The sequence below is a fragment of the Neophocaena asiaeorientalis genome, unplaced genomic scaffold (assembly GCF_003031525.2).
Source record: "Neophocaena asiaeorientalis asiaeorientalis breed wild unplaced genomic scaffold, Neophocaena_asiaeorientalis_V1.1 scaffold196, whole genome shotgun sequence".
NCBI classification, from domain to species: domain Eukaryota; kingdom Metazoa; phylum Chordata; class Mammalia; order Artiodactyla; family Phocoenidae; genus Neophocaena; species Neophocaena asiaeorientalis.
The window spans coordinates 2,595,950-2,623,730 of record NW_020173929.1 but is presented as its reverse complement, the minus strand read 5'-3'; the positions used below and the strand labels follow the sequence as shown (position 1 = coordinate 2,623,730).

Sequence of the window (27,781 nt, the reverse complement as noted above, 5' to 3'; positions counted from 1 at the left end):
ACACACACACACACACACACACACACACACACACACACACACACACACACACACACACACACACACACGGATTCGGTAACTTGCCCAGAATAATTCCGAGGTAGATGATCTGTCCCCAAAGTCCCTGCTCTTGGCCACAACTCCTTAAGATACCTCTAAACAGCTTGATTCCTTCTTACAATTTAAATGGTTTTATTTTGTCTTCATGTTTACATTCAACTTTCTCATAAACTTGAGGATCTCAGATCATAACTGTCAAAACATTTCCAGGGAACCCAGAGTCTGGATCCCTGAGGGTTCCCAGATGGCTCCGGCGGGCCCAAGATGCAGAGGTTGTCCAGAATGATTAGGGCAGAGGATGGGGCTAATCCATCAAGGAGAAGCGCTCTGCCAGTGATGGGAATTCGTTTATCCCCCCTCCTCCTCTTTGTCTCTTTGTCCTTCCTCCCCACTCCCAGCCCTGCACATAGGCCTGGCCTTGGGCTCTGAGGCCTCCCAGAGTAAATCAGTAAATTGTGGGGAGGGGTGCAGAGAAGGGATCAAAAGAGAATGGGGTCCTCTCTGCTTCCGGCTACCTATCATCTGCTGCTTACCCTGAAGATGGGGGAAAAGGATCTCCCCTTTCCCACTTGCAAGGAGCTGCCCTCAGGGAAATCTGGAAGGAGAAGGTCCTTCTTCAGCCCTAGAAATAAGGTCTCTGAAACCCATCAGATGAACCAGCCCAAATCAGGAAGAATTTTATTCTTTAAAAGCATATTCAACTGAATCCTGTGTTTTCCGCCCTTCACACAAGGCCAGAGGTGAAAGGCAAGCGTGAATTCTCTAAACTTCAACTGCAAGAGTAAAGGAAGGAGACAATTTCTGTATTTTCTCAGCTATTTCAAAATGCTTTCTAGTTGCGGGGAGTGGGGTCTACTCTCCATTGCGGTGTGCGGACTTCTCATTGCGGTGGCTTCTCTTGTTGCGGAGCACAGGCTCTAGGCACGCAGGCTTCAGTAGTTGTGGCTCGCGGGCTCTAGAGCGCAGGCTCAGTAGTTGTGGTGCACGGGCTTAGCCGCTCCGCGGCATGTGGGATCTTCCTGGGCCAGGGATCAAACCCTTATCCCCTGCATTGGCAGGCAGATTCTTAACCACTGCGCCACCAGGGAAGTCCCCTCAAAATGCATTTTTTAAGAATTTAGGTGAAGAGACTGTTCCAAAGGACCTCTTCTTTGAAGGGAAATAACTTGCTCTATTTTGATTATTTTTCCTCCTCCTTTTTCTCCAGCCTCTCTTTTTCCATTTTTAATCTCTCTCTCCCGGCAAGAGTCTCCAGGGATTTACCACCGGAACCTCTTCTCTCCACAGCAGAGCTGTCCCCACGAGCCCTCACCTCTCCTGGCAGCTCTTCTTTCCCCTCCTGGAGATGGACCTGCTCTGGGCCTGGGCAGTGGAGAAACCAGGTGCTGCTCCTGCCTCCACCAGACAGCTCTCTCTCTCCATTTAGGGCTTTGCTACCTGGAAAGTTTGTATCCAGGGGAGACGGGTTCCACTCTGCCTTCCTGGCTTTGTCTGTTACCTGGGATGCAACTGTTCCCTTAGCTAACAGCTGGCTTCCTGCAGCTGATTACTGCCTCTGGCTGGCCTGAGCAGCCTGGATCAGGACAAGCTTTGCAAAACAACCATTAGTGATGGATTGCTTGTTGCTGCTTCCTGGGAGTCTGTCAGCAGGACCCGTGGCTTGTAGCTTACCAGCCAAACTGCGGGATCCCCCCTCAGACAGTGTCCTGGATGACCTGGCAAATCCATTGAGGAAGGTGGGATCATAGGCACCAGGTCCTTTTGATCTTCCCCTCTGCCATCCCCTTCCTGTGGGGCTGGTCGAACAAAGGCCAATTCATTAAATACTGGAAATGTGGCCATTAACTGAAGGGGCTCAGATTCGTCCCTCACCTCTGATGGTGATAACAAAGAGAGCCCATTTATTTGTTTATTGGTGAACTCTTGCCATGTGTCAGGCATTAGGGCTTCGTGTGCATTTGCCCTTTTTAATTCTCACCGTAACCACTAGAGACAAGAAACGGCATTCATTTTACAGATGAAGAAACTGAGATCTAGAGGTCAAGTAACTTACCCAGGGTTATGGTCAAACAGCTAGTTGATGGCAGTCATTTTTTTTTCCCCAAAAGGTATTTATTGAACATCTACTATGTGCCTGACATTGTTCAGGCAACCTCTGCCGGAACGAGTTTGCATTTTGGAGGGGAGTGCCAGACTCTGAACAGCTAAGCAAATAGACACAGCGATATCTGTATAAATGCTTCAGGGTCACTAAAAGGGCTCTCTTCCATGGCAGAGCCAGGATTCCCAGAGCTCTGAGGCTGGCAAGAGCAGGCAGCATCACCTTGGAACCTGGGGTCCTCAGCAGGCAGAGTCAGTGCTTAGCACTGCCTGGTAGCCGTGTGTTTGCGTTAGGAAACCATTATGTGCCGTGTCTTATGAGAGGCAGAGCCAGAGCTGGCATTGAAAGTGTCCCCACGATGCTGGCACTCTGAACTGCATCTCTCCTTTGCGAAGCGGGACCAGCCCCAGCCCCACCCTTGCCCAGCCTCACCCTGGATGTAGGTAGTCATCTTGTGATCAGTGAAAGTAACCCAGGAATCCCCCAGATGGGGAAGCCCTGGGGAATTTACTGCGGTTCCGATGCTCTGATTACAGCCTCTGCTCTAGGAAGTCCAGGGAGGGGAGAACCCAACAGTTCTTATTCTCAGCCGATACCTGTTCCCTCCTGAGATGGGAGCCCCCTCCCTTTGCTCCTGCCTCACTGAGTAACTACTCAGCTGGCCTGCTGGGTGTCTGCACGTAGCTCCCCAGTGTGATTTCACTAAGGAAGCTCATCTGCCTGACTCCTGGCCTGCTTTGGGCATCTCCTTGGGGAGTGGCTCCTGCCTCTGCTCCCACCCCCGCAGGGGAAGAGCCAGGAAAAGGGGAAAATCCCACACTGAGGCACCTGCCATGGAAAATACCTGCAGTCCCAGCTTGGCTCTGCTTAAGGTGCCCTGGAGCTGGCAGCTTTGCTAGATACCTGAGAGACGGGGGCCAGCTGTGGGCACAATTCAAATTTGGGGAGGCAGTTACAGCAGAAAACTGTGCAGATCTTAAAATGTAGTGATCTGAAAAATGTCCCCAAAATATAGGATTCAGTGTTAGGTGAAAAATAATGTCATTAGAATCCTATCTGTGAGGGAAAAAGTACTGATAAGGTTAATTTATGCACAAAAAAGGCTATTTGAAGAAATAATATATACTGTACTAGTATATATATATATATAAAACAGTAGTTATCTTTAGAATGTAAGAGTACAGGAAGCTTTCTTTTTCTTTGTCATTTGCCTTTCTGATTTTTAAATAATAATCATATTTACCATTATAATCAGAAAAAAAAGATTTGGAGGAAAAAATCCTAATAGTTTGAATAGTGTTTAAAAATGATTAAAGAAGACAATTTAGGTGATACAAACACACTTTATTTAACACTTCATGAAGCAGACAGTCTCCTTTTGGAGAACTGCAAAATAGGATGGAAGGCAGGATGATTTTATGGAATAAAGAATAAAGAACAAGGAGGAGAATAATAGAAAATATCTGATTGGTCAGGGCCACACGGTCAGCCTTGTTTGGGGTGAAAAGGCCCATAGTTGGCTTGGTGTTTGGGAATCGGCTGATTGGATACATTGCTTTTCTGGTGAAGCAGAGCATTTACAGGGACACAAAAGTTATCAAAGTTTCAGTGTGCTGACGTGGCACCCCAGGCTGGAGTGGCTCAATCTGGAGCTTAGAAAGTTATTTCAGCAATAGATATAATGCTTTCAAGTAGTATAAGTGCTGTCTGAGATATGTGTCTTCAGGTTTTGTTGGGGGCCTTAAGGGAAAGATCCCCTCACTAGGAATTAGGGAAGGGAAGTCCATATGATGCTATTTCTGGGACATTCTTTTTTTTAGGATATACTTTTTTATTAACATTCAGTAAATTTTTTAGAATAATTTTAGATTTAGAGAAAAGTTGCAAGAATATTACAATAAGTCCCCAGATGCCTGAAACCCAGTTTCCCCTACATTTTACATTTGTCACAACGAATCACTCACTTTGATACAATGGGTTTTTTTGTTTTTGTTTTTGTTTGTTTGTTTTGGCCGTGTTGGGTCTTCGTTGCTGTGCGCAGGCTTTCTCTAGTTGTGGTGAGCTGGGGCTACTGTTGCTGTGCGCAGGCTTTCTCTAGTTGTGGTGGGCTGGGGCTACTCTTCGTTGCAGCGTGTGGCCTTCTCATTGCGGTGGCTTCTCTTGCTGAGGAACATGGGCTCTAGGGTGTGCGGGCTTCAGTAGTTGTGGCACGCAGGCTCAGTACTTGTGGCTCGTGGGCTCTAGAGCGCAGGCTCAGTAGTTGTGGCTCACGGGCTTAGTTGCTCCGCGGCATGTGGGATCTTCACCTGGGATCGAACCCGTGTCCCCTGCGTTGGTAGGCAAATTCTTAACCACTGCGCCACCAGGGAAGTCCCAACACAATGTTATTAACTAAAGTCCATACTTCATTAGGATTTCCTTAGTTTTTACCTAATGCCCTTTTTCTGTCCCAGGATCCCATGTTACTACATTTAGTCATCCAGACATCTTAGATTCCTGTCAGCTGTAACGGTTTCTCATCTAAGCCTTTCCTTGCTGTTGGTAAGCTTGACAGTTAATCAGAAGACTTGTTAGGTGTTTTGTAGAATGTCCTTCAATTTGGGTTTGTCTGAGGTTTTTCTCATGATTAGGTTGGGATTGTGGGTTTTGGGGGAGGAAGACCACAGAGGTAAAGTGCTCTTCTCATCACATCGTGTCAAGGGGTACATGCTATCAACATGACTTACCATGATGAGGTTCACCTTGACCCCCGGGATGTTTGTCAGGTTTCTCTACTATGAGGGTACCTCCCCCACTCCCCCTCCCTTCTGGACCTTTCCATATTGTACTCCTTAGAATGAAGTCACTACGTGCATTCCACACTTAAGGGAAAGGAAGTTATGCTCCAGCACCTTGAAGGGGATGAATCTACATACATTACTTGGAATTATTTTGTGTGAAAGATTTGTCTGTTTTCTCCTCAATTATTTATTCAATCAATTGTTCAAACATTCCATCATTGTTAATCATACGGATACAGGGATATTTAGTTTACACTTTGGATTCTAATTCTTTATTGCTCAAATTGCTCCATCCTGGGTCATTGAGAGCTCTTTTGTTTAGACCCATCATCCCTTTCACATGCCCCATCATTTTGGTTTTTTGGACACTATCTTACTTTCTGGCATTACAAGATGCTCCAAGCTCATCTTGTGTATTTCCTGTCCCGTTCCTAGAATCTGCCATTTCTCCAGGAAGCTCTGGGTCTTTTCACTGGAGAACGGTATTAGAAACCAGAATCTGCCTGTGGGATCTGCTGGTTGCTACTGGGGAGCTTGGGACGTTCTTTTTCTTTTTTGCAGTACGCGGACCTCTCACTGTTGTGGCCTCTCCCGTTGCGGAGCACAGGCTCCGGACGCGCAGGCTCAGCGGCCATGGCTCATGGGCCCAGCCGCTCCGCGGCATGTGGGATCTTCCCGGACTGGGGCACGAACCTGCATGCCCTGCATCGGCAGGCGGACTCTCAACCACTGCGCCACCAGGGAAGCTCGGGGACATTCATTTTTGAAGAAGGTTTTCAGACTGGGGAAATAAGAGCCAAAGCTGTACAAAAGATTTGTGATGAAAATAAGAGGGAAGAGGACATCCCCGTTGGCACAGTGGTTAAGAATCCGCCTGCCAGTGCAGGGGACACGGGTTTGATCCCTGGTCTGGGAAGATCCCACATGCCACGGAGCAACTAAGCCTATGAGCCACAACTAATGAGCCCGCATGCCACAACTACTGAAGCCTGTGCATCTAGAGCCTGTGCTCCACAGCGAAGGGTAGCCCCTGCTCGCCACAACTAGAGAAAGCCTGTGCACAGCAACAAAGACCCAATGCAGCCATTAATTAATTAATTAATTAATTATAAAAATAAGAGGGAAGGGGCTGGAAGAGGTGGTCCCTAAGCCTTTTGCCAAATCAACAGCTTTAGGTGGATACCATTCAGCCCCATTTTACTGCTGAAAGACTGAGGACTTGCCCAGCGTCCCTGGGTAAGTGACAAACCTGGCAGCCAAACCTCCGTGTGGCCCTCAGGTTCTCCTTCACTGAGCTGTACTGTCCGTTAGTGTAGTTTGTGAACTATTAGCTTCAAATGCAGGAGTGGACTGTGGTGTCCCCAAGTCCATGGGTCCACACTCTCTGCTTTCTCTGATCAGAATGGTTATCACAGGGAAACAGGAAGGCTGTGTGTGTGTGTAGGCGTGCACAGGTGTTTATCTGTCCATCCCAAGGGCTCTCCAGGGGCTTGACAGATTCCCACCCCTTCCCTGGCAGGTAGGTGTACCCAGCCAGAGGCTCTGCTTCATGAACTGAATGATGGGGAGTTTTAGAAGAAAGGAAAGTGGACACAGGTAGAAGAGCAAAGGCCAGGGAATTCCCTGGCGGTCCAGTGGTTAGGACTCGGTGCTTTCACTGCCGGGGGCCCGGGTTCAATCCCTGGTCGGGGAACTAAGATCCTGCAAACCACGCGGTGTAGCCAAAAAAAAAAAAAAAAAACCTGAAGCAGTTGGCAATGACTACATAGACATTTAAAGACATATTAAATATGTTTCAAAGATATTTAATATCATAAGAAAATGATGTGTGATAAGTAAAATGATACAACACTGTATGTTTAAAAAGTATATCAGTACCTCTCTCTAAGTGATGGGATTATGGGTGATTTTTATTTTCTACCTTGGACTTGACTATATTTTCTGTGCCCTGCAGTGAACATGCATTAATTGTTCTGGCAATGATAACAGTAATTTAAAGTGAAGCCAGTGAGGGAGTTTCATTCTTGGGGTCATCCTAATCTCCTGTGACTGATTTGTTGTTAGCTGTGTTATCTTACTTTTCTATGTGCTTCTCTCCTGTATTTTGTGATGGCACTCCTTCTAAGGAAACCTGTTCTAGCATAGAATCGTTGCCAAAGAATAAATAATTTTTTAAAAGATTATCACATAATGAGATACTGCTTTACACACACTAGGATGGTTTTAACCAAACAGGCAATAACAGTTGTTGGCCAGGATGTACAGAAATCGAAACCTCCGTGTACTCTTTGTTGGTGGAAACGTAATGATGCAGGCACTGTGGAAAATATTCTGGTAGTTCCTCAGAAAGTCAAACATAGAATTACCACATGACTCAGCAATTCCACTGCTAGGTGTGTGCCTAAGAGAAATGAAACTGTGTGTGCTCATAAAACTTGTACGTAAACATTTACAGTAGCATTATCTGTAATAGCCAGAAAGTGGAAAGAATCCAAATGTCCATCAGCTGATGAAGAGAGAAAGAAACTGTGGTGCAAGATCATTCAGCCACAGAAAGGAGTGACGTATTCGTACAGTACAACACGATGACCCTTAAAAATGTGCCGCAAACGTAAAAGAAGCCAGACACAAAAGACTGTACTGTACATTGTACGATTCCATTCATATAAAATGTCCAGAGTAGACAAATCATAGAGACAGAAAGTAAATTACTGGTTGCCGGGCCTGGGCAGCGGTGGGGAAGTCAGAGAATGGGGGTTTCTTTGGGGGCTGTTGAAACTGTTCTGGAATTAAATAGCGGTTATGGTTTTACAATTCCGTGAATGTACTAAAAACCACCGAATTTACATATTAAAAGCGTAGATTTGGGCTTCCCTGGTGACGCAGTGGTTGAGAGTCCGCCTGCCGGTGCAGGGGACGCGGGTTCGTGCCCCGGTCCGGGAGGATCCCGCATGCCGCGGAGCGGCTGGGCCCGTGAGCCATGGCCGCTGAGCCTGCGCGTCCGGAGCCTGTGCTCCGCAATGGGCGAGGCCATGGCGGTGAGAGGCCCGCGTACAAAAAAAAAAAAAAAAAGCGTCGATTTAATGACATGTGAATTATATCTCAATTTTTTTTAAGTCTCCAGTTTTGATTTATAAGTGCTGGACCCAGACTCCCTACAATGGAACAGTGTAGAGCATGGACTCTGCTGCTTCCTGGCTGCGTGATCTTGGGCAAGTTACTTAACCTCTTATAGTGTCGGTTTTCTTAGGGTAAAACGGAGACGCCGTTACATCACCAAGGGTCCCTGGGCATTTGTTCAGACCCCACACCCCTCCTCCAGGTCATCCTCTTGTCTGCCCCTGTTAGCTGCTCCCTGAAGAGGGGGGGTTGTCACTCATGTAAGGGGATCTTGCTTTTTGCTTTCCATTCCCACGGGAGAGCCCCTGCATTAAAACCACCCCTTCCAAGAGACTGGGCTTCTGGGTTGGGGGGCAGAGTGATGGCTCATCCTGCCAAGGCATTTCCAGTGTTTGTTTGAAGAAGTAAAAGTCAACTAGGCAGTGGCTTCTTCTGAAACATGTCGTTAATGCAAGCGTCATGGGGCTTCCGAGCTCCAAGCACTCATGGGGCACCTGTTTATTTTTCAGACACGCTTTCTTCCCTCTCTTCCCTCCTTTTCTCTCTCCTTCTCTTTCTCTTTAAGGGAAGGGAGTGGGAGAGCTAGGGGCTGAGGGTGGGCTCTGCAGTCTGCACACAGAGCATAGAGTCAGAGCTGCTGTTTAGAGCTGCAACGTCCCCATGACCGGGCAGGGCCTTGCAGCCCGGACCTCTGTGCTCCGCTCAAGCCCATCTGTGAACCAGAACCAGGGCTGGGAGGGCTGAGGGTGGAGGCCAGACTGACGTGCCTGCCCTCCTTCCATTCTGCTGGAGTGCCTGGGCCCAAGCAGTCAGCGCCCGGCAGGCCCCTTCCCTCTGACATCTGCCCCCGACGGCTGTCTCCTAACAGGCCAGACAATTGGAGACGCTGTCACAGAGACGGTTTTCTTCTTTAACTGGTCACACCATCTGAAGCCAAAGCCATTCTCGTGGTTTGCTTTACTATTGAGAGTGTCCAGTGTTTTTACTAAGGCTTAAAGCTGAAGTAAATTCGTGTTCTCTGAACATGGGTTTTCCATACGTATTAAGCATCTACCATGTTCTTGGAACTGCAGAGATGGCAGAGAGAGGGAAGGAGTAAGGTGAAAAGCATAGCCTCTGCCCTTCATAAACTTCTAGTAAAAGGGTTATTGATATCACAGGTAACTCCTACCTGGAGCCTGAGAACCCTGGGAGAGGGCCAAGTGCAGTGGTGATTAGATCCCCACCTGATGGGAGTGATGGCACAAAGACACGGTCCCTCTATCGTGTGCCTGCTCTGTGCCCGACACTGTACCTTCCTGTCATCTCGGTTGACCCTCACTCTTGCTCTCTGAGAGTAGGTGTTATCCCCATTCTACAGATGGGGAAACTGAGGCTTAGAGAAGGTATCACATGTCCAAGGCCACATGGCGAGTAAGTGGTAGAGTCAAGATTTGAGGCCGGCTCTGCCTAACTTGTGAGCTTGTGCTCGCAACCAAGGCGAGGCTCTGGGAAGAAGGTGGTGGCCAGTCACTGGGTAGAAAGAGGATGGACAAGGATGGGGGACGCCACCAATGCAGAGGCTGCAATCATAAGCCTTTCAGAATCTGGGAAGATGGGTGTGGACCATCCTCCTCTCTTCTGAACCAGTCAGGATAGACACACACACGCACGACACAGCTCGGGAATGCGCATGAGTCCTGAGATCCCCAGATGTCAGTGGTGTGGAGCCACGACACGTGAGGACATGTGATGGATATAGGGGCCCCACCATGGGAAGGGAGCTAGGTTTACTGGTGTGGACACAGGACCAGGGCTGGAAGCTGCAACAAGACAGATTGGATTAAATAAGAATTTTCTAGCAGTTGGAGCTGCACATGAGCTCACTTAGGGAGAGGGAGTTCCTGGCCACTGGGACTGAGCCCTCAGGCAGCTACTCAGGGTATTATGCAGGAGTGTCAAACATCAGGGACTGATCAGACAGTGCTGATATATGTGCTGGGGGGTGTGGTGAACATTGACAACACAGTGGCAGCGTATTAAATAAAGATGGGTCCTGGGGAAGTGCAAAAAGGGTTTGAGTCTGTGTGGTTTCTGTAGTCCTTTCCAGCCTTGGTTGTATAAATACAAGTCATGCTCTTCTGGATTTGGAAGGAGGAGATGCTGTTTGTATGTGTTTTAGTAAAGCCCTGGGACACAGAAGTGATCTCCTGAAACTTAGTCTAGGAGGTTAAAAGATTCTGATGCTTTCTCGCCTTCACCATCTAGCTGGTAGCCTCAGGGTGGACGGTAAGATCTCTGAGGTGGCATTGCTTCAGCCTTGGAGTAATCTGGGGCGTGCTGACTGGCCAGTGACTCGAATAAATGAGGTTGATGCTGGGGGGCAGGAGACCACTTTTCTCTGCACCCCACTCACCCCGGCCTCCCACCTGCAAGGCACGACCCCTCACACATGCATGAGCTGCAAAGCAGAACTGACGGAGCTAAACTTGGGGCCGCCGGGCACCCCCCAGGCAGGAGAAACACCCCACAGAAAGATAAGGTTAATCTGCAGAAGGCAGGAGTGAGAATGTCGGGGTTGTGTTGTGGGCAGCAGCCTCTGCCTGCAAGGGTGAAGATGGGGGATGCGTACGGAGCAGGGGTGCTGCAAACGAAGTGGGGAAAAGCTGAGAGCAGCAGAGGGTGTCAGAGTGTCAGAGAGGCAGTTCATTCCCCCTGTTAGTCATGCCGCTCACATCCAACAGGGATCCAGCCCAGCTGGCTTGAGAGGACGTCCACGGTCTGCCCCTTTTCTGGCCTGTGGCTGACACAGCCTTAATCGAGGCGGGGCTGGAGGGAGGGGGTCCTGCCCAAACAGGCTGATTCACTATTTCCACCGGGTCCGCGCCATCTTGGTGGGCAGATCACACGCCAGCCTCGTAAACTCACTCTCCACTTGTCTATGTAACGTTTATAGTCCCACGGGGAGCTGGCTTTTTAATGAGCCTAATTTGAGGCTCTAAGTAGGCGTCTGTAAAACAAACAGGGAGGGACTCCGGCCAAAGCCCAAAGTCGCCGTTGAAGCACACAGGGTCACATCCAGTTCTGCAGACGGGCCAGGACTCTGCGTGCCCAGGGCAGCGGGAGAAGCTGCTCCCCAATGACAGGCCTCTCTTCCCAGGCAGGTGCTGCAGAAACCCCTGGAGCCTTGGCAAGAGCCCTTCCCATTTTGGTTCTGCGTGGAAAGCACAGGAGGGTCCTGGCTTTCCTGGTTGGGGGAAAGGAGCGGGCCTGTGTGCAAATCCAGGGCTGGTTGTCAGGGGATCAGATGGCCTGGGTGCTCCCTCGCTGGATGACAGCCCCACAGCCAGCCCTCTGAGGCCTCCGGGAGTGGGAATCTGTAACCCGAAGACACCTGTGAGGAAATGCCCCATCTTCCTGTGGCTTTAGTTCATTTTTTTGAGACCTGGTTTTCAAAATCAGAATGAGACAGAGGTGCTGGCATCTGTCATGAGGCCCTGTTAGGGTCAACTCTCTCTAGCAGGTCCTGGTTGGGAGAGGAGGGGCCTCACCTCCCCGGTGGATTCTCAGGGCTCACTTGCAGAGCTAGGACAACAAGCAGGGGTCCCTTCGGTGCTAGAGCGCAGGGGTTTGATGTGACTCAGAGGCCACTGCCCACTGTGAAGTCGTATTGGGGGACGCTCCTGAGTCACCCAAAATAACAGTGCTAGGTACTGTGAGCCTTTAGAATAGCAGTGCCGGGTACTGTGAGCCTTTAGAATAACAGTGCCGGGTACTGTGAGCCTTTAGAATAGCAGTGCCGGGTACTGTGAACCTTTAGAATAGCAGTGCCGGGTACTGTGAACCTTTAGAATAGCAGTGCCGGGTACTGTGAGCCTTTAGAATAGCAGTGCCGGGTACTGTGAGCCTTTAGAATAGCAGTGCCGGGTACTGTGAGCCTTTAGAATAACAGTGCCGGGTACTGTGAGCCTTTAGAATAGCAGTGCCGGGTACTGTGAACCTTTAGAATAGCAGTGCCGGGTACTGTGAACCTTTAGAATAGCAGTGCCGGGTACTGTGAGCCTTTAGAATGGAGTGTGCTGCAGCCATTGAAAGCGATGATGAGAAACAATATTTGGGACCATGGAAAGCTATCTGTGAAATATTAAGTGAAAAAGGTCATTAAAGTATTAATTTCTTAAAATTAAAAGTATGCATGTGAGAAAAAAGAAAGTACACATGCACGCTCCAAAGCAGAGGTGCACATTCAAAAGTCTGAAAGGATATTAAACTGTAATGTCAATGATGATTATCTCAGGGCAGTAAACTTACTGTTTTTATTCTCTTCTTTTCGCCTATCTGCATTTTTTTTTTTTTTTTTTTTTTTTTTTTTTTTTGCGGTACGTGGGCCTCTCACTGTTGTGGCCTCTCCCGTTGCGGAGCACAGGCTCCGGACACGCAGGCCCAGCCGCTCCACGGCATGTGGGATCCTCCCGGACCGGGGCATGAACCCGTGTCCCCAGCATCGGCAGGCGGACTCTCAACCACTGCGCCACCAGGGAAGCCCTTATCTGCATTTTGTAAATGCAAATAAACTGTGAGTGGCGTTCTGCAGACACTCACCCAGCAGAAGCCCAATGGTCTGCCCAGAAGATTTCCCCAGTGAAGGGAGCTTCCAGCCCTTATGTTGAGCAAAGTGAGGGCTGGAGTTGCTGCAGCCACCCCAGGCCCTTGGGGAACTTGGCCTTGTGGGCCAGAACCGCCCTGTTCTCAGCAGAGTCTGAGTCCAGCATGTCCACAGCCAGCGCCACACAGAGGAGCCTGCGAGCACGCATTTTTAGCATCCATAGAGACGCAGGGCCCCAGGAGCGGGGAGATGGCTTTATCATCAGACTCCACATGATTTCATTTGAACAAAGGGTTCCATGGTTTAAAAGTTTTTTTGCAAACTAATGATTTACAGAAACCATCTTGTATTAGAGAAATCACTTCATCTGCAAGTCAAAAAAACCTGCCTGTGGTGGTCTGAACTGTGACCCTCCAAAATTCATAGGTTGAAGTCCTAACCCCCAGCACATCAGAATGTGACTGTATTTGGAAATAGAGTCTTTTAAGAGGTGACTAAGGTAAAATGAAGTCCCACGAGTGGGCCCGAATCCAAGCTGACTGGTGTTCTTGTAAGAAGAAGTGATCAGGACACAGACACATAAGGGAAGACCATGTGAAGACCCAGGGAGAAGACAGCTGTCTACAAGCCTAGGAGAGAGGCCTCAGAAGAAGAAAGCAACCCAGCCCACACCTTGATCTCAGACTTCTAGCCTCCAGAATTGCGAGAAAACAAATTTATGTTGTTTAAGCTGCCCTCCCTGTGATATTTTTTCCTATAACAAGAAGTTTGGGGATCGGCAGTTCCTGGTGGTGGGTAGCTGCTCGGTGAGACGGTCAGAGACCCAGGCTCTTGCTACTTTCTACTCTGCCATCCTCAGCATGTTGGCTCTGATCTTGCCCTCGTCCCCTCCTGCAGCGCCTCCCCCCCGCACGGCAGCCCCAGGGTGCTGCTCCAGCTTTGGCAGCAGGCGGCCTGGCTCCTGCTGGCATAATGGCTGCTGCTGTACCTCTTCAGACAGTGTGTCACATTCGAGGCAGGAAGAAGCTCAAAGGCCCTGCCAGCTGGACAGCCTGTCCCTTTAGATCAGGAAAAGCAACATTTTCCAAAACCCCTGAAGTCTTGAATTTACGTCTCATGTCCAAAACCATGTTGTACAGCTGTAAGGGAGTCTGGGAAGGGGCCCCCCAGGGCTTGTACTGCAAGTCATTCCAGGCAGAAGCAGGGTTCTGTTAGCCAGGGAGGAGAAGGACGGCACTGGATAGGTCGCTGGGAACAGCGGCACAGTTTCAAGCATCCAGCGGCTGGATGTTTTCATACACCTTTGCAGGGAAAGATCATGGTGTCCTGGAAGTGACACAGTGAGGTTTGAGATGTCCCCCTCCTGAGAATGAACATTCTACAGGGACTTCCTTCCTATGAATGAGCTTCTTTCGCTGCACCTTCTCAGCCTACTCCCATGTTGCATGACGTCACTCAGCCGTGAGATGACCGGGGAGTGTTTGCTACTCATAAGGTCTGTACGGTCCCCTTGGGGTTCTTGGAGTGAGGAGGGGTGGCTTTGTGAAACATCCTGTTATTTTTCCTCCCTTGCTGGATGACAGCACATAGCAAAAGCCCTCTCTTCAGACTCCTTCCAAGCTTCTAGTACCTACTGCAGACCCCTCCTCTAGCATTTATTACGGTACCTTTTTTTTTAGATGTTGCGGGTAGGAGTTTATTAATTTATTTTTGCTGTGTTGGGTCTTCATTTCTGTGCAAGGGCTTTCTCTAGTTGTGGCAAGCGGGGGCCACTCTTCATCGCGGTGCGTGGGCCTCTCACTGTCGCGGCCTCTCTTGTTGCGGAGCACAGGCTCCAGACGCGCAGGCTCAGTAATTGTGGCTCACGGGCCTAGTTGCTCCGCGGCATGTGGTATCCTCCCAGACCAGGGCTCGAACCCGTGTCCCCTGCATTAGCAGGCAGACTCTCAACCACTGCGCCACCAGGGAAGCCCATATTATGGTACCTTTTAATTATCTGTCTACATATTTTTCCTGTCCTCTAGAGCCAGGAAACTGGATCTTACCTCTGTATTCCTAGCATCAAGCTCAGTGTGATTAATAGGTCTGTGATGAATATTTGAGTAAGTGAATGAGTGACAAGAATAGCACAGTGCTAAAATTCCCCGAGCCTACTTGGATACTTCTTCCATATTGGAAGCCATCAGTCAGCCTTGGGACAGAAGGTCCCATGGCCTTAGAGAATGTGTTCTCTGTCCATAGGATTTAACTGTCTGCAAACAACCCTTTCTGTGCAGGGGAATGGGGACGGGTTGGTACATGGGTATGTCCATATTTGCCATATATGAGTTATGAAGGGAGTGACTTAAACTCTGGGCTCTGGTGTCCCCAACACGCTTAACATTGGGGGTTTTTTTTCAGCCCAGATTTCAAGGCACGTGTTGAATTCTCCCATTCTCTGTGAATTGCCTTTTGGAGCCATAAAGATTGAGATTGAAATTTGCTGGAGCCATGAAGATTGAGATTGAAATTTGCTAACTGCTTTAAGTTGATCCGGGAACATCACCAATTTTAAAAGTAGTCAAACATGGTTTTCATTTATTTGGTCTTAAAAATGATCCCTTAATGAATTTTAGTTCCGAAAAATGTAATCTGCTACCTCTGACTTTGATGTTTAAGTGCTTAATGCAAAAGCTGAAAGGAATGAGCAGCTTTATTGAAATAAGAGCCCAAGCAGTGGCCCAGGTGGATTTTTAGACTATGCATTCCTTGGCAAAGAAGATGTCTTCAGCCAGCAGTGGGGCTCTCTAATCTCTAATCTCCTCTCCCATCCCTTTCCCATACAGCTACCGGATATATCTGTCTGAATGTGCGTTATGACCCTGTCATTCAATTGCTTAAACCCCTTCAATGAGTCCTCATTGCTCTCAGGACAGAGTCTCAGCCCCTTAGAGTCCTGTGACTGGTGCCACCCACCCTGGTCTCTCCCGCGGAGGCCTGTCACACTCACCCATCACTCCGAGCTACCCCTCTCCATCCCTCTGAGGGGCTCTGGATTAGTACAGGGGTCAGCAAGCATGGCCCTGGGGCCAAATCCCACCTGACACCTGTTTTCGTATGGCCTACAAGCTAAAAATTAGTTTTACATTTTTAAATGGTTGAAAAAGTACTAGAAGAAGACTAGTTTGTGACACGTGAAGGTGATATAAAATACAGATCTGCGCGCATTTGTTTCTGTGTATGCGCGTTACGCTGGCAGAGCTGAGTAGCTGTGACAGACCTGCAAAGCCAAAAATATTTACTCTGACCCTTTGCGGGAAAAGTTCACCGATCACGGCTTCGTAGTGGCTCCAAGGGTGGGTGGAGAGAGGCCAGTGATCTCCATTAGCCACCTCCCAGGCTGCCCCGAATAAACACATAGTCTAAGTATGAATAATGTGCTGGCTCTACAAACACAGCTTCATGACAAGTCTCAGGGGGCCCCTCCCCACCTATCGCTGCCCCAGAACCTCCCTATACAGGCCCTCCCTCTGCTTGGAAGACCCATCCAACCCCTTCACTAGACTGATATCTACTCTCTGTCTCTTCCTCCAGGAAGCCTTCCTTGACTACTAGGCCTACGTAGTAGTCTGCTTAGAGACCCTCCTCTGGGCTCTTTGATCCGACTCCATGTAGCCCTTTTCATTATGGACTTGGCTGGTATACCGTCTGCCCTCCTTCACTAGACGGCAAACATCAAGAGGGTAGAGACTATGGCCTGTTCACTTTTCTACCCCCAGAGCATAGCCACTTTTAGCAGATTATTAGGTCATCAGTAAACAGTTGTTGAAGAAATTAGTGGAGGAATGCAGAATAAATGATCCATCCGTGGTGAATAAAGCATGATTCTGTATCAGCACAGGCCTTTAGGAAAATAATGGGATCGGTTGGCCTAGGGTCCATCACTTCTGTCGAATAGAAATACTTTTATATGGTATCTGATGGCTTTATCCCAAAGCTATTGGCCCTGGGAATCCGTGAGGCCATTTATAAGATATTACCATTTATTACATGCTTACTATGTGTCAGGCATTTTACTAAATGCTTACTTACTTAACTTCTTTTAATTCTCAAATAATCAGTGAATTCGGAGCTATTATTAGGCATATTAGACAGATGAACAAATTGAGGCTCAGAGAGGTTAATTAACTAGTCCAAAGTCACATAGCTAATAAGATTCATAGCTGAGTTTTGAACCTTCTTCCCTCTGATTCATGCTCTTAAATCATCTGGAGGGTCTAATAGCGTCATTTGGAATGGGAACCAAAGCCGACTGAAGCAGGTTATATTTGTTAGAAGGACTCTAGCACATTTCTGACTAGTGATGCATTCATGTTCTATTAATAAATATCTTGGCCATCTGCCCTAGACCTTATGACATTTGCCTCTTTTTTTTTTTAACCCCTAAGGAATGACTTGTGTGTATTACAGGTGCTCGGGCTCATTTATCCCTCTCCTTCCTCTGAGTTGGAGACTTCTCCCACTCCCCTCTTTTGCTTGCAGGCAGCACTGCTCTCGCTAGAGAAGTAGCTCCGGGATCACTCCCAGGACGTGCTTTGCCTTCTCTCCCATTCCCGGGCCCACCGGTACCTCCCACCCCACCCCCAGCAGCACTGGTAGTGGCAAGCCTCTCTTTTCACACTTGGTGCAGATGAGGGTGTCCCCCAGCTCTCCCTGTCCCCAATCCCAGCAAGTGGCAGCCCGTACCGACTGAGAGTACTGGCGGTCCAGACTGCCACGTGGCTGCATCATGATCACACAGGCTCAGCCCAGTGGGTACATGGCTGGACCAGAGGAAGTGCCCCTGAGTGGCCCCTGAGTGGCCCAGAGTCCCTACCATCTGGCTAGGTGAAGGGGCTGGCTCTCAGGCCGATTCTGGAATGAGACTTGCAGACAAAATCTCACCTCCTGCTTAGGAATATAGAACAGTTTCTGTCTGAGTTTCTTTCCCTTACCTTTTTTTTTAAAAATTAATATTTATATAAAACAATCAAGTTTTCCTTCTATTTACTTTTTTTCCTCCATGAGCTCACAACAGTTGTAACAATGGTTTTGTTTTTATTAAAATATATATGTTCATTAGTTAATCCGTAGAAAAAAAGCATGAAGAATAATGGAGAAAAAAATCATCTAAAGTTCTCCCGTGCAGAAATAACTATCTTTTATGTTAGATGACCTCCATTCTGGGCTCTTTATAGGTAATTAGATCATAGTAATTTTTTTAAACGTTCTCTTGTTTTCCTATATAAAAATTTAATTTCAGTTAACTAACTTTCTAACATATTTGAAATTATGGCTATTCCTATGCTCAGAAGAAACATTCTATCACCTTCTTCTCTCTCTAAGTACATCTCCCCCACCACGTCCCCTGTTTCTCTTATAACAATCACTTTTTACACCACCAATAAATCATATTTGTAAAAAGTTTAAAAAGCATAGTAGTTCAAAACATTCTTATAGCCCTAGCGCAGAGAGAACCACTCTCACCTTGGTGGTTGTGTGCATGGGTTGGGGGAAGGGCTGATGTTTTAGGGTGATGACTGTGTATGTTTATGTTTTAAATGTGTTGTTGCCTTTATACAAAAGTGGCTGGATGTTGTCCTTGGCTCACAGGAATTGGCATGCTCAGCCACCATGGGTCAAGGACAGCATTTGACAAAGGACCATGGTCATGTGATGGATTTTTTTTTTTTAAGAGGTGGCAGTTCCAAGACTCATGCTTCCTGGGTCGCTCAAGTTCTTGATGTGTTACATCAATACTTTGGAGCGAGGCCACCCAGAATCTCTTAAAAAGTATTCCAAACACAACAGAGATCTTTTTCCACAGGGAAAATCTCAGTGGTCCACGTGTGAGTTCTCCCCTCCATACCCCCCGATGTTGTGACGGTTGCTGGGTTTTCCAGAGTTCATCTTTAGGTTTAATTTCCTGAAATTGATCTGCTTGGTTACTGTGGCTTTATTTTATTCTCTTGCAAGGTGGGGAAATGGCAATGAACAGGCTGCGTTTCGCTAGGGCTTTTCTCACTTCAAAAGAATTAAGCAGCAGTCCATGATCTCTACTAGTTCTTTTACGGGCATATTCATCCTCCGGGTCTCTGATATGAACCTTAATTAAACAAATCACCAAAATGCCAGTGAGCCAACATTCCTAGCAGACTTTCTGGGCTCACCCGCACTGCTTTGTTGGGCTATTATTTTATGGTGGCCTCTCTCCCCATCTAAACCCTCACCCTGCTTAGAGCCCCTCTGAGAACTGAGTGAGCCAGCCCTGAGGTCAGAGGTGCTGCTACCAACTGGAGGGAAAAGAGGCAGCCCAAGGCCAGCTCCCCAAGCAGGATCCTCCCGCCCAGCCGCCAGAAGGCCCAAGACTGTCAAGGACTCCAGAGAGAGATGAATGCAGCCCAGTGTTGACCTTATATTTTTACCGCATATATTTTTTAAGAGAATTGGGGACGCTGGCAACAAGCGTGTTGTACTCCAACAGCCTTTGATCTCGCTAGCCCTGGGTTCTCTGGCCCCTGGCTCCCTGGGCAGTCATAAATGTGCATTTTTATTTCACAGTTTAATGGTAAGCTCCTGGCCCTCTGGTCCTCTCTCAACGGGAAGAGCACCCTCAGCCGGTGGAGTTCTGATAACTTAGAGTGAGGTGTCAACCAGAGCATGAGTATGCCTGCTTTCAATTTCCTGACCTTGAAGGAGAAGGGGAACGGGCAGTGCTAATTGGACTGGTGAGTGGTGACGGAAGTCTTCTGTCCCTGGGCTTGAATGGGCAGAGCCCCACGTGAGAGGCAGTGTGGACTCCCGGGATGGACCGGCTGGGTCTGAATCCCACCTCGGCCATTTTCTAGCTCTGTGACCTTCACCAAGTGACCCAGCCCATTTAAACCTCAGTGTCCCTCATTGGTAAATGGGGTTAGTAACAGTACTAGCTAATTGTAATGAGACCCCTGGTGGGGTCTTCATGTGGGTTCAAATGCTGGTTCATCCCACTCATGGCATAGAGTACTACTCGGTATGGGATCACCCATCTCTGTTCATTACTAACCCGTGGTTAAAACCTGCTTCCCAAACTCAGTTTAGACCCCAACTCTTCTCTCTTCCTGTCTCCCAACCTTTGCCCCTCACTTGAATTCTTGGGCCTCACAGTATGGCGGTCTCATCTTTAGGTGGGTTCTGGCTGAGAATTACATGAGCTTTCAATTACTCTTGATGAGTCATTTTTACAGGGATGATTGACGACTCATCAAGTCAAGCAGATTTCATTCCACTTCTAGGTTTTCCTCCTTATTTCCTTCATCTTCCCCTTGCTTCAACACCCATCCCCCAATCTCGTTGGACTTCGAAGATCAGGAGAAATACCATTCAGTGAAGTGGGTTTTTTTAAGAACCAACTGTCCTTATATACTCCATTTGGGTCTCTCTGGAAAATATTCCAGCTTTAACTCTTCAGCACTTTGTTTCAGTATGACTAATACGCAACAACCGAGCATTAAACGTACTATATATAAAATTCCAGATCAGAGAATGGAAACACTTTAAAAAAATAAAAAGGATTGGATTATGTGGGCTATTTGGAAACTGTTCAGTGGGGCAATATAATTTTTATTTTCAGAAGCTTATGGATTGAACCCCACCCAAGCTTCCAGCTCCTAAGAAAAGTGGCAGAAGACACCCTGCCAAGTTTCCTCTCAAGGGCAGTAAAAGAGTAATCCTCTGCATGCCGGGTTTCATTTTAAAGAAACAGGCGACAGGCAGTGGCCTTTGCTGTCTTCACAAATGAGCTTCCCTGGGCTGGGGGGCTAGTGAGTCTGGTGGGGCGTGTCGGGGGGCAGGGGCGGGAGAAGATGCTAGGCACGCAGGCTTGCACAGGTCGCTGGGCCCACTGTAGTCACAGCGCCCTGAAAAGAACATTTGCAAATCTGTGGAGAGCCCTGGGAATGGGAATGGGTTGTCAGGTTGGGGGTACAGTTATGTTACAGTCTTGATGGCTTTTCGATGACTGGTTAGAAAAACTGAACTGTAAATCTACCCAGTTTTCACAAAAAAAGGACATCTTTACGTTTACCATTTTGTGTGTATTGTGTCTGTTGGGCTGTTGTTATAAGTTGGGGGAAATTAGATCACAGGAAATAATGCTAACAGGGCCTATTTGTTTCCACAATTCAGAAATTAAATAGTGGAATTAAAGTGGGGGGAAAGGTTTTAAGGGGTGCACTTTAGTGCTAGAGTCCACAGAAGGGCCAGTTGGAGTGCAAGATCCCAGTGCTGGAGCAGACTTAAGAGGCCACCCAATTGACCCCTGTGTCTTACAGAGAAGAGAATGAAATCCCCATCGACTTGGCCTTTGGGCTGAGCCCTGCTTCTGAAAAACCTTAGCACTGAAAATCTGGTTTGTCAACCCAGTGTGCAGTCCATTGGCTTCTGGCTTGTTACTTGCTTGCTTGGAGGAGCCGGCAACCTCTGCCAGCTGAAACCCAGGTCGAATTCCTGCTTGGCAGCCAGCAAGAAGGCGGGACTCCCAGTCTTCTGTGCACTGGGTTTCCCAGCTGACTCAATGGCGCCCTCTCTGGGCACTGGTGGAGAATCACCTGGGAAGGAGCCCAGGGCTGGAGCAGAGCCAAGTGACCAAACTCGGAAAACAGCCTGCAGAAACCAGGATCAGGTGTGCATAGGCTTCTTTTTTTGTTTTGTTTTGTTTCCTATTTATTAATTTTTTTTAAAAAAACATCTTTATTGGAGTATAAGTGCTTTACATTGTTGTGTTAGTTTCTGCTGTATAACAAAGTGGATCAGCTATATATATACATATATCCCCATATTCCCTCCCAGCCTCCCTATCCCACCCCTATAGGTGGTCACAAAGCACCGAGCTGATCTCCCTGTTGTGGTACATGACTTTTTTTGAAATATGGTTTTCTCAGGGTATATGCCCAGTAGTGGGATTGCTGGGTCATATGGTAGTTCTATTTTCAGTTTTTAAGGAACCTCCATACTGTTCTCCATAGTGGCTGTATCAATTTATACTCCCACCAACAGTGCAGGAGTGTTCCCTTTTCTTCAGTGCGTAGGCTTCTTAACTCTGCTGATTTCTTGAGAGGTGCTGGGAATTTCCCTATTTACTGGCAGAATTATTTTCATCTCTAAGTATCATAGAAAGAAAGAAGAATATTATCTATTCTTATCTGTAGAAAGGTGTTTGAACCTCTTTGTGAGGGCAGTGGGCAGTCATTGAAGAGTTTAAAGCCAGAGTAAATAAGAGTGCGTGACCAGAGTAAGAGATTGTCAGGGATGGGGTGAGACGGAGGGAGGAGACGGGGAGGGGCTATTGCAGTATCCAGTGAGGGAAGATGGTAGCCTGAACCGGCAGTGACTGGATTTTTGAGATACGAGGGTTATGAGAGCAGCAAGGTTTGGTGGTTGATTGGATGTGTGGGGGGAGGAGGAAGAGAGTTGATAAGGATGACTCACCGGATCTGTTCTTGGGCAACTGGGTGGATGTGGTACTATGCTCAGAGAAGGGACTGGAAGCTTTGGGGAATGAGGTAATGAGTTCCGAGATTCAAGGGTTGGGCAACCTGCTTGAGAAAAATTGAGTGACCGAAGATTGTGGTTCTGTGTTCAGATTGAGAAATGTAGAGGCTTCACCTACAGTCAGAGCACACTGGGGTGGAACCTTGTTTCCACAGAAATGCTGATTTTGTAGACAAGGGAGACAGAGGGTACCTGGGTCATGCCTACTGCTTCCCTGCCTCACAGTCCGGAGTTCATTTCACAGCAACGATCTGAGTGACGCACGTGGGTTTTCTCTGTAACTTTTACAGAGTTCAGCAGGGATTGATTTGAGGTATCCTTATTAATTAATAAAGGGATACAGGTTTCATTCCAGCATGCTTTTTTTTCCCGTCATGACTGAAATAAACAGATTTTTTTCTAAGGATTTTAGTAAACAGGGGGGGGGGGTGGGGGGGGTTGCTTTTCTTCTGTTTTTTTTTTTTTTTGGAAGTCCCTTTTCCAGAATGACCTTGCCCTGGGCCCATCCCCTAAAGCCAGGAATTTCTGTGGGGCAAAGAAGGCACTAAAGTGGTGAGAGAACTTAAGGCAAGTGTTTTCCATCTCCAGTGAGAATGGCTGAGGAGCAGGCTTATGTGGGAGAGAGAAGAATTTCACATTGACATTTAAAAAAGGCTTTCTTTTTTTTTTTTTTTTTAAATAAATTTATTTATTTATTTTTAGCTACGTTGGGTCTCTATCTTCCTGGACCAGGGCTCAAACCCATGTCCCGTGCATTGGCTGGTGGATTCTTAACCACTGCGCCACCAGGGAAGTCCAAAAAAGGCTTTCTTAAGGGGGCAGATTCAGAAGGCAGCCTGTGGAACTGCATTCTGGAAAGATCAGAGGGAATAAGAGAGATGGCCTTCAGTCTGTAAGAGCTTTACGTGAGGCCTCCAGGGTTCCTTAGCAGGCACATTAAAAGAAAGTTGTATTTCTGGGTCTTTATATTTCCTCCTATCAGACCCCAGGCGCAAACAGAACAGAACCCCTTTTCTCTCAAATATCCTTGTGCTCTTTAACTAAAGACAAGGGGGCCAAAGTTAGGACGTCATTTCATTTCAACAGCTTGAGAATCAAGATGTTGAGATTCTAGCCCCAGTTCAGTTTCAGACCCTCAGTAACCTTGGGCAAGTCACTTAACTTTGGGGGCGGGACCCTTGGTCTTCTCATCTATAAGATGGATGCAAACAGTACTTCATGAAGCCTTGGGAATTGCATGTGATCATGCATATAAAGTTATCACAGTCTTGGCACATAGTGAGCACTCTTTAAAAGTCAGCAGTGGGGCTTCCGTGGTGGCGCAGTGGTTGGGAGTCCACCTGCCGATGCAGGGGACACGGGTTCGTGCCCCGGTCCGGGAAGATCCCACATGCCACGGGGCGGCTGCGCCTGTGAGCCATGGCCGCTGAGCCTGTGCATCCGGAGCCTGTGCTCCTCAACGGGAGAGGCCACAACAGTGAGAGGCCCGCGTACTGCAAAAAAAAAAAAAAAAAAAAATGTTATCAGTGGCTATTACTGATAATGACCTCCCTACCTCCCTTGCTGGAAGAATAAATTATGTACTCCTCGGTGTTCGAAGTCCCTTAAAAGCAAAAGGTACTATGCAAAAGCTGTGATGCTATCAATTACTATTAGTAACAATAGGCTCATAATTACTTTTGCCACGGTATTAAATGAAAACCCCTTTGGGTGGGCGATGACTGGGAAAATGGGGACTATTATTAATGGAGCTGCAAGCTCTTGTTACTAGATCCATTGACATAATATTTCCCTCTGGGAATCCTTTGACAAATCAGCTGAATTTCCTATTCCCTTGCCCTAAGCTCTGTAAATTTGATCCACACGTCCCTAGCGTTGTTTCTGTGGATTAATAATGAAGAGAAGAGGAAGAGCAGGGCCTGAGTTAGACCCGTAGAAGCCCTCCCAAACATTTGGGCTGCCCGTGGGTTTGAGCTTGTAGTTCCGGGTGGGGATGGGAGGGTGGTCTTTTGTTTCACTACTTGTTTTAATGCTCAGAGCCAGGTCTTCCTCATGCGTTTGGGTCCTCAGCTGTCAGGGAGAGGTTCTGCTTTGGGGACAGGGCTGGGGGCAGGGGGAACCTAGTCATGCCCTCCTCCTTCCACTGGAAACAGAGCTTTGAGGAAGTGCTTTGATGCCCTGCTTTGCCGAGCCAGCGCCCAGATCGGGAGTCTGTTGCCGCTGCCATCCTGGAGGGGTCGGAGGGAGATTCAGAGCGGCAGGTCCCAGCCACACAGCAGGGCAGTGAGGCAGTGCTGGGGAGGGCAGTGAGGCAGTGCTGGGGAGGGCAGGGAGGCTGGGTCAGGGGAGGGGCAGGTTAGGAGGGCAGGGCTGACGGGCAGCCGAACCTAGAGCATGGCCAAAGAACGCTGCCGGGATCTGGGCAGGAGGAAGGCTGCCATGTGCGTTTGCCCCATAAAAGAGCACACGAGGCCCAGCAGTGGGGCTTCCACGGGTGAACCAAGCAGGAATAACACTGAATCGGGACAGCCGTAGGTGAGCTTGGCGGTGTGTTCATTGAATCTGGGCTTACAGAGAGGTGAAGCGTATACATTCTAGAGCCAGTCAGACCTGGATTTGAATCCTAGCTCTGCCACTTGGTAGAGCAAGTTATTCAGACTCTCTGCACATTATCTAAAATGGAGACAGCAGTGCCCACCTTGTTGAAAGAATAAATGAGATAGTGTACCTAAAGCCTGCGTTCCCAGCACATAGGAAAAATAATAGCAAGAGCACTTACTCTGAGCCACGCAGCAGTCCACACGTGGACATCTGGCAGCTCACGGCCACACCGTGAGCTAGGTAACTTTTGTCACCTCTAGTTAACACATGAGGAATCTGAGGCACAGAGAAGTGAAGTAACTTGCCCAAGGTAACACCGCTGGTTTAAGTGACAGAGCTAGAATCGTGAGCCCCAATGTTCCAGCTCCAAGGCCCTGTGTTAACCTCTCTGCTGCAGGACCTCTGGCTGTCGTCATCCTTATGATGTTTCTGGGTACAGGATAGGGAAGTCTAGCCTGGATTTGGCCACATCCCAGGGGCTCTTCTGTTATCTCAAGGAATTTTAAGAGATTTTCCCAAAAGTGACTAAAATAAATTCCTGTGGGTATTTTGCTTTCAAAAAAAAAAAGTTCAAGGGGGTTGGACAAAGAAGCGTTGATGGAAGAAGAGGCAGTTACCAAAAATTGGGAATCTTTGTGGTCACATGCTCTGAAGAACCAACATGTAATTTTAAGCCAGTCTGATTTTGCTTTTCTGATGCTTTCTAAGAAGCCACACAGTGAGTTGGAGAAATTTACAGGCTGTCACCCCCTGGGATTGATTCTGACAGCTCTGCTCCTCTATTGTTGAAGTGCTAATGAAAAACGCTAATTGGCCTTGGCCAGTGGCTGGATGAGTCCCCTTCCTGGAGCGGGGAAAGCAGCATCCTTTTCTCTGTGATTTCTCCTGGTCCTATTCTTGGCTTGAAGAAGGAAAGGGGGGGCAGCATGAGGAAGCGGGAGGACTCCAAGGGCGATGCCGCCCTTTGGGTGGGCAGGGTGAACAGTTTACATCTGACGCCGCATCCACTGAGCTCGGTGAAGACAAAGCCAGGTCTCTTTGTCACCCCAGAATCCTAAAGGCAGCAGAATCCCTGGGCTGAGTGAGGCACTTTGGATATTCAGCAAGTGAAGCAGGGAAGGAATGAATGAATGTTTATATGGCCCACCAGCCTCTGGAGGCCAGTTCCTTGTGCAGCTCCAAGAAAGGATGGTCTCCACTTGCTTTAAACCATGTCTACAGGTGGGCCGCCCTCATCTTGGCTCTTGCAGCACTGCCCACAGTGAAAAGTCAGCTGTCCTAAGTGGAGCCTTGCAATTTGCCCACCACCCGCACTCGACCAGACAGGGAGCAGAGCTGTGGCCTTTGAGCTTTGCTTCCATCCTCAGGTGACTTGTTGATAAAAGACATTTTCACATATTGACATATAGGGAAGTCGTTCTGGCTTATACATGAGTTAACTTGAGTTTTATGCTAACTAAAATAGCCTGTTTGTGGCCTATCAAACATACATTGTACGTCGGCTTTAATTATTAAAGAAGAGGGCACATTGACCAGAAGTAAATAACGTCTAGGTTAAAAATAAAGATTAAATGCCCCCCTTCCTGGGATGCCAATGCTGGTCCTCTTTGGATGATAAGACTCCCTTCCCACACTTTGTTATAAAGCAGAAACTAACACACCATTGTAAAGCAATTATACTCCAATAAAGATGTTTAAAAAAAAAAAGACTCCCTTCCCAGATGCTAAGGCATACCGACTTGCTATGTACGTGCTGGTCTGTTCTTTTTTTTTTTTTTCTAACCTTGAAGAAATGTAACCCAGACTTGTTTAATATTCTTTGTTCTGACAAGATATAGAACTGTGCTGAAAACCCTGCTTCTCCAGAGAGGCTTCTCGGAGTAACCTAGACAGTGGGCTTCTGGGCTAGTCCTCAGTTTGGCTCAAATAAAACTCTTTGCTATTCTTACTATTGATTGTTTATTGATTATTTTCGTTGACACTGTCCACCATGTTTCCCCACAGGTGTCCTCTCCCTCCCTGCGTACTTTAGTCCCTACAACAGCGGGTCCCTGGGCCACGACGAGCGCGCCGATGCCTACGCGCAGCTGGAGCTCCGGACCCTGGAGCAGTCCCTCCTGGCCACCTGTGTGGGGAGCATCTCGGAGCTGAGTAAGTGGGGCACCCACGGTCTGCTGGCTCCAAGGGAGAGGCGGGGAAGAGCCCACCTTCCGGGTCCTGGCTTCCTCCTTCTCCTCCACGCTGCTTACCTTCTCTGAAAGCCAGAGGTTGTAAACTGGTGGCCCACAGACATGTGTGCTTTAGTTGGCAGGTGCATTTAATCACATCCAAATTTGGATCTCTCGTTTCTCTAGAGAAATCAGATGATCTGGCACTGCTGCGCCCCATTCCTGCATGGCAGCGATCAGGGGGAGCTGAGTGGCAGCTAAGGCGACAGAAGGCATTCCCTACATTGCCACGTGCCTCGGTCTCTCGTAGCTGGCCTGTCTCATTTATTTATTTTACCTGCCTGGCCCCAAGGGCTCTGAATTTACAACCAGTATTTGAAAGAAAGCACCTCCCGAAACCTCGTCACAGAAAAAGAAAGAAAAAAGCTGAGCTTCTCTGGCTGAAGGAGGACCTGATCAGTGGTCTCAGCCCTGCGGTGCCCTGCGCATCTCCCAGGACCTCAGGGCTCTCTGGAACACAGCGGGAAACCCCTGGGTCTAGGTCATTACTGTTTGGCAGCTGTTTCAGAAGATCGTGTTAGGAGGCATGAGATCCCCGTGTCTCCCGATCTCTCCCTCTCATTATCCCAATTATTTGAGAAATCAAACTGCATGCTCCTCCCGGGGTCATGAGACCACCCAGCGGAGGGCGGGGACACGTGCCAAGGGTCGTATAGCGCACAGTGTGGAAACAGATGGAGTTTCACTCTGCTCCAGCCTTTTCCACTTGTGATTTCTTTGAGGTTTCTGGCCCCTGAATAGTGAATGGCAAGCCGTT

General features: G+C 48.1%; 1 protein-coding gene across 1 annotated transcript in view; it reads left to right on the top strand.

Annotated features, from left to right (window-relative positions):
- ABTB2 (ankyrin repeat and BTB domain containing 2) overlaps positions 1–27,781 on the top strand; it is a 181,801-nt gene that overhangs the window by 106,437 nt on the left and 47,583 nt on the right. Inside the window, exon 2 of the mRNA XM_024752600.1 lies at positions 26,801–26,947. Coding sequence (XP_024608368.1) covers positions 26,801–26,947 — 147 coding nt within the window. The remainder of the gene's footprint in view (positions 1–26,800; positions 26,948–27,781) is intronic.